At 37.1% G+C, this 11,725-nt stretch overlaps 1 protein-coding gene across 1 annotated transcript in view; it reads right to left on the bottom strand.

Moving 5' to 3' along the window:
- Positions 1 to 9,406: 9,406 nt before the first annotated feature.
- Positions 9,407 to 11,725, bottom strand: part of LOC21405798 (protein ECERIFERUM 3) — a 12,105-nt gene continuing 9,786 nt past the window's right edge. Inside the window, exons 9-12 of the mRNA XM_024169927.1 lie at positions 11,686 to 11,725; positions 11,069 to 11,179; positions 10,308 to 10,481; positions 9,407 to 9,842 (exon numbers count right to left, since the gene is read on the bottom strand). Coding sequence (XP_024025695.1) covers positions 9,660 to 9,842; positions 10,308 to 10,481; positions 11,069 to 11,179; positions 11,686 to 11,725 — 508 coding nt within the window. The 3' untranslated portion in view covers positions 9,407 to 9,659. The remainder of the gene's footprint in view (positions 9,843 to 10,307; positions 10,482 to 11,068; positions 11,180 to 11,685) is intronic.

The following is an 11,725-nucleotide window of genomic DNA, read 5'->3' as shown; positions in this document are numbered from 1 at the left end:
ACATAAATCAAAAATAATTCTAATGAACCAAACGTATATATTTATAATATATATCTTTATCTATGTCAATGGTTCTATATAAAAGAAAAAAAAAAGAAAAAAAAAAACGGTGACAGTTAACTTTCTTTTTCTTTCTCTTTTTCCCTTAACTTTCTTTTTGTTTATTTGCATTCTTATGCGTCATTTATGTCCATGTTCCATCGGTTTTTTTGGGTCCCCCACACGTTACATCTGGGGTCAACATGGCACTATCCACATGTTTTATACTTTTATTTATTTATTCCTCCTTATTATCTTTGTCTCTTTCTTGACTAATTCTTATTTCATATTTAAATTCTTGATACAACTCAACATCAATTTGAAGAAAATCTCTTGAATATCAAATTGTCATTGAATGATAATTAAAGATCAGTCAAAATTTTACACTTCATAATTCATGTCTTACCAATATCAACTAAAGTAAATTAACAAGCTAAAATAAATATAAAATTCAATTATTATCTACTTTAAGTTATAATTATTTAATTACTTTAGAATTACGACATTATATGTCTATTCATAACGTTCGTTACACACCATGGATACTCAGAAATCCAACTAGATGGACGAACCAAGCAACCAACTCAGGCAGAAGAAGTTCTAAACTGGCAGACTCAAAATGTCAAGGCACAAAACCAGGTCCTACAGAAGATCGAGACAAAGGTTGACAAAGTCATAGCTCAAGCCAGTCTTGCTAACAAAAGACTTGACAGACTCAGTACAGAAGTATGGAGGATGTATGAAGGTCTTCAGTCAAAGATCAAACGCTTAGATTCTGACCTAAGAAGTCTGATTGATCAGAGTTATTTCGGTCCAGAATTTGACAGAAAAGAAGCAAAGATCCAGAGACTGAAAGCTGAACTCAAACAGATTGATGACGACATGAAAAGAAAGGAAAGAATGATGTTTGAATCTCCTTCCTATCCACTTCCACCATTTGGTCCGTCTCTATTCGCATCATACTCATACCCCTCTAAACCTGATTACTCGAGAGCTTTTAAGATGACCCATGAGATTTTTAAAGATCCAATATGGTCAAAACCTTCTGCCTCAAAGCCATCCGCTTCGAAGCCTACTGCACCAACCAGGCCAACCTCTTCAAAACCAAAAAACACCAGGATGAGTATCTCCTCCTCCGAAGAAGATGAACCTGTCCCTCAAAAGGCTAGGCCCACGACATATGAGAAAAAGAAAACTCCAGAATACCCTCATGTCCTGCTTATATGGCTCTCTCCTCCAAACCACAAGTGTTCTCAGAGCCAACCTCGGCGACTGATTCCAAACCAGAGTCGTTTGACTCCTCAGACAGCCCATCTGAAACGGGCTCTATCTCAAAAGAATCCGAGGAAACAGAAGACACCATGGACATCACACAGCTACTAACGGCTACCTCTATAGGGTCCAATGATCATTAGGCCCGGACAGAAATGGGAGATTCTACAAGAGAAACTAGGGAGACTTCTCCCATAGTTGAGGAACCACCTGACACACAGCGTCAATCAGAAGGAACATTCTCCAAGCCAGCAGTCGGCCCATGGTTTACTTTTGATAATGTCTCTCCAAACCAATGGAGAGAAAATATGAATGAATTTAGAGCATGGATCGATCTCTAGATGACAAAACCTGGAATTGAACTCCAGACTATCCTTAGAGAGTTTGCCTCCAGATTCACAGGAACTCTCAGAGACTGGTTCCAAAGCCTTAGAGGATACAGACAACTCCAATTCATCAAAGCAGACACTGCAGCAGGATTACTTGGACTCATATACCAAGAGTTCATCGGAGATTATAACCTCATTGACAAACAGATGCGTCAAGAGTACTTTGAAATGAAATGTTGATCCCTGAAAAGGAAGGACATTGAGTTTCATTATCAAAGGATGTCACGGCAGTACTATATGCTGATTGGGTTCAATAACCCTAACCTCCGACAAGTGTACCTGTCATCACTACCACAGGAGCTACAACCCGAACTCCAGAGATCCCTCATTGCCACAAAAAAGGAAATGAAGGATATCTCCATTGGAGAAATTCATCAATTGGCATTGGCAGCTCTCAACAAACTCTGTGAGATGCAACAACTATTCTCCCCCATGATGAAGGAAAGGAATAAGTTCAAAAAAGCATGCAAGAAGCCTTACTTACAGATTAAATGCAAGGACAACAAGTGCTCCTGTAGCCCTTCAAAGAAATCCCATGACAGTTCCTCAAAGCGACCTCGAATGTCAAAAAAGTCTGACAAAAAAGAAGGGAAAAAGTTATGTTTCTTTAGAAGAAAGAAACGTGGCAATCCTAAATCAGACCGATGTTTTAACTGCGGGAAAAAGGGACACTACACAAAGAATTGTCCAGAAAAGTCTACAAAGTCAGCCAAAATCATCCAGCAATTACAAGCCAACTCGACATATCGAGACAATGATGATGTTGACCTAGAATCACTATTCTTTGAGCAAGACGATCCAGACATGGACACAGTTTTTACTATTCCAGTCTCAGACTATGATGATCCCGGCTCAGGAGACTTCGAAGAAGGAGACTACGAAGAAGAAGACATAGACTATCACATCCCAGTCTATAATATGGAACAGTGTTCCATAACCGTTCCAACTCCTCCTCTGCCAAATATCGAAGTCCAGATCCTGACCTCAAAATATGACAATCCAGTCAACCTGATTGCTTACATGGATATTGGGGTAGGAAGAACGATGATGAATCCAAAAGTTCTCTCACGAGAATATTGGATACCACACATCGAATACTTCAAAGCTGCAGATGATCAGGTGTTTAAGACAAAGCTGATTTCCAAGCATAAGATCAGAATCAAGTTCTTCCCTGGATGCATCATATGGACAAGAATCCTGGGGAGTTCACTCCCAGACCAGGATCTACTCATCAGAATTGATGTATACTGCCAAGTAGAAAAACTCCAAATCCTTCCTACAGGATTGAAGTACAAAAGGCAGTTCAAGCCTTACTCTACCATTCCAAAAATGTTCTCAATTAAAGAAACACCAACTGAATATGAAGACATCAAACATAAACTTCTGAAGTGTTGTGCTGACAGCCATGATCAGTTCCAACATCCCAGTCCTTTATGGAAAAACCAGAAGTTCTTCATCTAGCTGCCTTTCAAGAAGAACGAAGACATCAATCCAACTAAAGCCACCCACCCAGGGATGACCCCATCAGATTTGGCCTTAGCTCGAGAAGAATGTTCCCAACTTCTAAAGCAAGGATTGATCGAGCCCACAAAATCAGATTTGGCTTGCCAGGCCTTCTATGTAGAAAAAAGATCAGAACAGGTCTGAGGAAAGAAAAGGCTCGTAATTGACTATAAGCCTTTGAACCTATTCCTGAAAGATGATAAATTCCCTATTCCTAGAACCAGCTCCCTATTCACTCACTTAAAAGAAGCCCAAGTCTTCTCAAAGTTCGATCTCAAAGGAGCATTCTGGCAACTGGGAATTGATTCAAGGGATAGGCCCAAGACGGCCTTTTGTATTCCAGATGCACAGTACCAATGGCGAGTTTTGCCATTTGGACTCAAGACGGCCCATCTCTATTCCAACGAACGATGACTCAAATCTTTGAGCCCATTCTGTATAGTACCCTGATCTACATAGATGACATCCTTCTGTTCTCAAAAGACAAAGAATCCCATAAGACCCTACTGGCCCAATTCCATCAGATCGTAGATAAGCATGGAATCATGCTTTCTGAAAAAAAGAGCCAGATAGGACAAAGCCAAGTGGAATTCTTAGGGATGCAGATATCCCGAGGAAAGTTTCAGCCTGGCCCACATATAGCACGCGAGTTATTCACGTTTCCAGACAAGAACCTCACTGTCAAGCAAATTCAGCAATTCTTAGGGATAGTCAATTATCTCAGAGACTTCATTCCACGCGTGACTGAACATACCAGCCAGCTATCAAATATGCTAAAAAAGACTCCCTCCCAGTAGGGGACAGAACATACAGCTGCCATCATCGCTTTAAAAAAGATAGCACAGTCACCACCACCACTGAAGATTCCAAGCACAGGAAAAAGAGTTTTGCAGACAGATGCAAGTGACCACTACTGGGGGGCCATCCTCATTAAGGAAGAAAAGGACAAAAGGTCCTACTATGGACATGCCAGTGGCCAATTCAAGGAATCAGAAAAGCATTATCACACCATCTACAAGGAGATTCTTGCAGTAAAGTATGGAATTCAAAAGTTTGATTTCCATCTTAGAGGTTATAATTTTGAGGTCCGAATGGATAATTCATCATTTCCTAAGGTCCTTGATTTTAAAAATAAAACTGTACCTGACCCGTAATTACTCAGACTTAAAGATTGGTTTGCCATATATGACTTTTCTGTCAAACATATACAAGGCCACCACAACCTTATTCCTGACTTCTTAACCTGTCCACAACCGGTTCAAGTCATCACACCTTGCAAAACCTTCCCTCTTATCCTCATGTATAACAGTATCCACGCACCTCTGTGTTTTTCGGTAAGACCAGATCATAGCTTTCCTCCCGGACTAGACAATATAGCCTCACTACACCAAATCAAAACCGATGCAAGAGCCCACCTGTTCTATTACCTAACCCGAATCTCCATAAAAATCAGAAATCTTCATACTCAAGATCTGTATAACCCAGATCAGCCATACCTTTCCATCTACCACCTTCAACCGTTAGGCGAAATCACCAAAGATGACATATGGTATCTCTGGTGCCAAACAGCTCTCTACAAGATCGCCTTTAACTGTCCACTCATGCACCTTTATGAACATATCAATAATTCCAGGAATGAGAATTCATCTTTATGGCAACTCTTAAAGATGTTCAATCTCCTTCCATGGTGGAGAAAAGAAGTCTCAAGACTTTTTCAGAAATACAACATATGGACTTTCTCCCCATTAGATATTCATCAGGTGCACACCCTATTCCTCATACATTGCCCATACCTGCTCAACTCAGAAACCCAAAGATTATACACCTAACACGAAGTATACCCTTTGCAAACCAGCTTCACCTATCCTCAAGACCTTGACAAAAGCACTGATCACCTCTTCAAAGCACTGTGTAGAGAAAACAGACACAACCCCGATCCTCCTCTACAACCATCCACCAGCTCTGCGATAGCTCCACCTACTCAGATCTATGGACCATACAACATCTTCACTGTCAGCAACAGTCGCTATTTCGAGCAAGACACACCAACAATCGCACCAACATTCGCCTCTATTCCTCCATCATCACAACAAGACTCGCAAGATCAGCCTAACTACAGTTCGACACTGTTCCAAGACTCACAAGACCCAGACCTTCCAGATGGCCTCATCGAATACATACCACCTTCCACAAAAAGACATAAAGTGTGGTACCCACATGATAAGCCATACGAGTGAGGTTCAACGAACACAAGCTCATCCTTGTCAGACTACACTTCTCTATGCAATGACTAGATCCTCTCAGCTGTCCACTATGTACAGAAGCTTGTCCTCTTTCGTCTAAGTCAAAAGTAGAATAGTAACTTGTCTGCCAGTCCACCTAAAGTGGCCTTATCTTTGTTTAATTAGTCACAGGCGGAATAGTAAGAAATCCGCTTTACCTAAAGTCTTTTGTTTTCTTGTAACATAAGTCAAAAAGTTAATAGTGTAAATCTTATCCTGCCAGATAAGATCAGAGTCCTTTGTGTGCTGCCTCAGCTATATAAGGTGAGGCCATTCTCTTGAGAAGGCAGAGAAGCTTGAACCAAGAGAGCTTTGTATAAACAAGTTTGTTCAATAAAAATATGAGTTTCTAAACAGCTTTACTTCGCCTCTAAAATTATGAGCTCCTCTTCTTATATCATAATCGCTTTTCTCCCTGACACAGTATGCTCTGTGCATGCCTCTAGTAGAGGATCCTGTACATCAGAAAGGTTTAAGCCTAAGATCCTTGCTATGATCTCCATGACCATAGGTGATGAGCACCTGTAGCACTAAAAGCTAAAAGTACGTAAGAGGCGGAAAGACGCTATACAGTGCTAGGGTCTCTCTTTGTTTATGGTTTGTGGATCTCTCGGCCTTACCACTCATTCTTCAGAATGAAGACCTTGAAAAGGGTATATTTTCTTAAATTTATGTTCTGCTTTATTCTTCTTTTCTTTTTTTACACTTCTCAAAAAATAAATATTAATGTAATTACGTATAGATATCCTTCTTATTTCCAATATTCTTAATTATCAAATTTTAAATCCATTTGGAAATTTACTTAAATCCAAACTTTATAAATTTAAATCTCTATCAAATTTGTAAGTTAAGTACATAAGTTCAAATGCAAATAACCAAATTGATCAAGATTTTAAATTTAAATGTAAAAAAAAAAAAGCAACTTTTAACAAATATTTCCTATATTTACTAAAATAAACACATTTTCCTTTTGTTCGTGGCGCGGCAGAATAGATAGGGATTGAATTATACCGACCTAATCCGGATGGAGGATTCTTAAATCCACTCAATGAAACTCCACAAAGGAAAGATCCTTAAATTGGAGAGAAAACTCATCTTAGTATTTAATTCTCAAAATATTCAAGTTCTCCTAATACAATAGTATAGTGGCTATTTATAGTCCACTCACAAAACGATCACACAATACAAATTAAGATAAATGATAAATTAATAACAAAATAAGCTAAATTAGAAAATTAAAACAAATGATAATAAAATATATTTAGAACTCCTGCGTCAGTTCACCCTTTCCATCGAATAGAACTTGCCCTTGAGTTTGGTAGTGTTGGGGAGATATTGGCCCAACACACTTAGTCTAACTTGACCTTAAAAGTTAACCTATTAGGTCTTAAGTCCTTCCATGTATATAAACCACTTTACATTTTCATCCACTTTCTATGTGGGACAACACACACATGCACTTTTCTCAATAATCTCCCTCTCATATGTATGTTCTCCGAGTTCCCCCTTGAACCAAAGTTTATAGTAGTCGGCACGTCCAAGCATCATACTCTAAACGGTAGCCAACTCTAGCATGGGAAAGAGAGCTAAAACTATGCAAGTCCATCAATACTCCACCATCCGCACCTGCAACAACACCAATTGTGAGAACATCAACTCTCCACCGGAGGCAACGTGGGAACTGCAACCGAGTGTGATCGCTTAGCCCATATGAACCATCGGCTCTAATACCACTTATTGGGAACCACATGCAAAACTGGCCCAACACATTTCACGAGTCCAACTTGACCTAAAATGTTAACCTATTAGGTTTTGGGTCCTTCTATATATATAAATCACTTTACATTCTCATCCACTTTTTATGTGGGACAACACACACATGCACTTTTCTCAACAGGTAGAAACATGTTGGAATGAACCAATAGTTACTAGCAGTAATGTATGATGAAGGAAACTCGGGGAGGTCTAAAAATAAGACCCCTATTAGTCTTGTAGAAATGATAGACTCCAATGGAAAAGTTCATCTGGAGCTCATCCCAAATCTATAGTGACATTAAAGTAATCCACCAATAGAATACTGAAAACGGCCAAGCTATTCGCTATTGATGGCGCCTCACTCCTTTGGTGGTCTCAAAACCACTCAATGTAATAGTGAAGTCTCCCACAAGATGTATGTGAAATGGGTCAAGATTGCCAGCAAACCATTTGAAAGTATTCACGCAGATGTTTGAGGACCTTCACCTCATGTTTCTCAAGATGGTTTCCGTTACTACATTCATTTGATTTCGCCAAGTATATTTGAATCTTTCCCTTAAAAGTAAAATCTGATGCTAAATCTGTCTTTGTTCATTCATGACCTCAACAATCAATTTACCTTGAAGACTCTAAGCTCAGTCAATTACTTTCTCGGGTATGAGGCTTACAGAGATAACGATGGTCTTTTATCTTACTGAAAAGAAGTGTGTGAGAGACTTGTTACAAAAGGCTAACATGGCAATTGCCAAAGCTGCTCCTACTCCAATGTGTGAGAAGCAAAAATTGTCCTCATCCGATGGAACTCCAATCGACTTTGTCAGTCTTTATATAAGTTTTATTAGTGGCTTGCAGTACATGACCATGACTCGGCAAGATATTTATTTCTCAATACATAAAAGGTCAGTTTAGAATTGCTGTACTTTTAATAGAAGCACTACTTTTACTTAAAATAAAATCAGAAGCAGAAATAGAATTTAAAAATTATATATTCTAACTTCTAAAAGTAACTTAAAATGCACATTGATTTATGTGCAAAGTATTTTAGTGCACTTTTACCAAATACTATAGTTGTATCGTTTATTGTGTAAAGTGCTTTTGAGAGTTTTTAAAGCAATCCTAAACACGCCCAAACTCAGTTAATTTCTTAAAGCTCCAACAGATGCTCATTGGACAACTTGTAAACGAGTACTAAGGTATTTGCAAGGTACCTCTGATAATTATGGGTTACATTTCGCAACAAACTCAAAGTTATTGTCACTTGAGGGATTTTCTGATGCAAATTTGGCTAGATGTATAGAAGACAGGAAATCAACAAGGAGCTAAAAGTGAGAAATGTCTCAACAGAATTTCAAGTTGCCGATATTTTCATAAAAGCCTTGTTACAATCCAGATTCTGCTTTCGTAGGAACAAGCTAACACTCACTAAACCCCTCTGTAGCTTGAGGGGAAATGTTGAAGAGTCTAGTTAGGCTTTAACAGAATATCAGTTTGTTAGAAAGAAGTTTTAATTTCTGAGGCTTAACAGAATATCTCTCTTTCTCTCTTAATTTCTCTCTCTCTATTTTTGTTCTTGTAAGTTTCTTTTACCGCGTTTAGGGGGAAAAATGAGAATTTATTTATGTTTTGTTGAGTTACTTTCATTATCAATAATATATATTTGAAATTTTAAATGTGGATCTTCATTTTTGAATTTAATGCATTTTGTTTATATAAAAAAAAATTATTCAAATAAAATTAAACAATAAAAATCACTTAAAAATAAAAAATATTTAGTCATTTATGCTTTTTGCAACTAACATCAAAAGTCTGAAACCTTTTTGTGACCACACAACATTTAGTCATAAAAAACTTGTATATTGGTCTCCTAAAGACCAAATTGAAAGACTTTTAACGACTGCTATTTATGCTTTTTGCAACTAACAATTAATCATAACAAATCTGAACCTTTTTGTGACTACACAACTTTTAGTCATAAAAAACTTTCTACGACCGCGACCAAAGAACAACTAAATTTTTTTAGTCACTGAAAATTATCTGCAACTATATTTGAACTTTCTACGAATAAATTTTTAATTGTTGAAGACGATTTTTCTTGTAGTATATATGACACATAGTAGAACAACTCAGGTGCATGTATACATGTATATATAGAGTATTGATATATCCTTACTCTTAAAGAAATTAAATGATAACTTATCTTGCTTCAGATATTTCAATTAAATAAAATGTTCTACTACATGTGGGGCAACAATTTTAGATGAAACATAAGTCCACACCACACATTATATGGTCACCCATGTTTATGAAAAGCAAGAGGACAAGGAACAAATTAAAAAGAAATTTCAGGGCCATAAATGATTAATTTTCTTCTTCTTTTTTCTTGATTCCTTCTTAATTTATTCCAATTCAAGATATAAACCTACAGAGAATTAGCAATTTTGTGTGATGAAACGGGCTTTAAACCATGTTTTAGAGCAGCATTCCACACAAGGTCAATTCTGTCAACATCAAGGGCTCCGACTTCATGATGAGTCCAACCTTCTAACAGATGAACCACTCCACCCGCATGGCATGCATGCACAACTCCTCTATCCATGGTATACTGTAAAAAAGAGTATATCAATAAGAGTTAGAAAATAGATTAATATAATGAAGATGTAGAATTAAGCATGTAATCAAAAGTTCTATATGGAGGTAATTATTTGTTGCATTATTTTCCAAAAAAAAAAAAAAAAATTTATGGCAAACCTAACACTATTCAGGAATTTCATTTTTTACATTGACTGTTCTGCCGATTATATTGTTAAAAAATACACTTGGCAAAACCCTAAACCAACTTTTCTTTTCTTTTTTCTCTTTTTCATCTCTTTCCATTTTCTCCAATTTTGACAATGTAAATGCGTACGGCTCTCGGGTAGTGATGATGTGTCGGTGTTTGAAATGAAAGTCATAAATATTCAAAATAAAGCTAGGTTTGCTATAATTTTTTTTTTTTTTTATTTTAAAGAAATGTTATTTTTGAAAATAATCCTTAGTAAATTGTTGTGATAAAGGAAGAGAGTTTCACCTCACAAGATCCAAGCCCTTCAACATCTTCCGGTAATCTCATAGCTGCCAGGTCACCATAAGTGCAATCTCTTCTGAAGGATAAAATTGGTGGCACCACAAATTGATGAAAATGTGTCCCTGATGGAGCCCACCCTTGCTCCCTTGGCGTTATCCACTTGCCAACAATCCATGTCTACAATTGGCACCAAGATGTAAAGGTCATATTAATTTCGAGGCAAAAATATTTGAATGTCAGAGTCAACACATCTAATACACTCCTACTCCTTAACATATGATTGATTTATATGGATATGGTAATTAAATAGTATTAGGGTTTCTCGAGCAGTTAATAATTAATACATAAAATTTTGAGTCCCAAAATTAAGAACATTGCTAAACAACTCCGCATAGCTGCAACTTCTCAAGACACACAAGTGGACCTCACGTGAGCCCTACAAGGGAATGGGGCCCACCACTTTGTTTATGGGAGTTGTGGCTCTGCGGAGCCTATTATCATTTTTGCAAAATTAATGTGTGATATGTAATTAATTTGATCCACGTTTACTATTCGTAGGAAGACAAGTTATATTTTGAGCCAAAAATATTCAAATTTTCAAATAATAATTGTAATTTTAACATGCCTAACATATTATTGTTGACTCTATGGATATATATGATTGGACCGAATTATGGTTTTTCGAGCAGTTCATAAACTTAAGGGCCCCAAAATTAATATGTGAATATGTGATCAGTAGTGATGCATAAATCGTTACGATGTACCTTGCAGTTTTGGGCTGCATGGTATTTCGTGATTTGCACAAGGTAACTTTGGCAATCGGCAGGCGCTTCCTTCTGAATCTTTTGAAACCTCTCTGTTGATATAGTGAGCATCTGTAGATTTGATATATAATTAATAAATAAGAACATTTTGTAATATATAATGGTGGGCATGCGTGACATTACAATCATCGTGTTATATGATCGTCACCACACACACTTTCTCAGCTGTATATCATTGCTAATAATGCACGTAAATGGGGTCCACAATCTACATTAATTACTCATTGTAGCAAAAAAACTTAGTAATATGTTATATTTATAAAAAATACTAAAAGAAACTTTTCTCATTTTTCAGACCATAACATGACATTTCATAATATAGAAAAGTACAGCAAAATATTTTGTACGAGTCCAAGTCTCATCACATATTTGTTTGTTGAGTCTTTAGTATTAGAAAATTATTAGCAGACACCATCAGTGCTAAACACTACCATTAATAAAAGACGGTCCTCGTCATTGTATTAATGACCGGTGCTGACCACCAGCGGTATGTAATAATATTGTTTTAAGTAACATGACAAATAATAGAATTGGAAGAAAGAGAAGGATATACTTACAAGGACTCGCACTTTTCTTTGGCAAAGGTAAAGAGCAATG

Source organism: Morus notabilis, unplaced genomic scaffold (assembly GCF_000414095.1).
Source record: "Morus notabilis unplaced genomic scaffold, ASM41409v2 Scaffold277, whole genome shotgun sequence".
NCBI classification, from domain to species: Eukaryota; Viridiplantae; Streptophyta; class Magnoliopsida; order Rosales; family Moraceae; genus Morus; species Morus notabilis.
The sequence above is the reverse complement of the archived record's forward strand: the minus strand, read 5'-3'. Positions and strand labels throughout refer to the sequence as shown.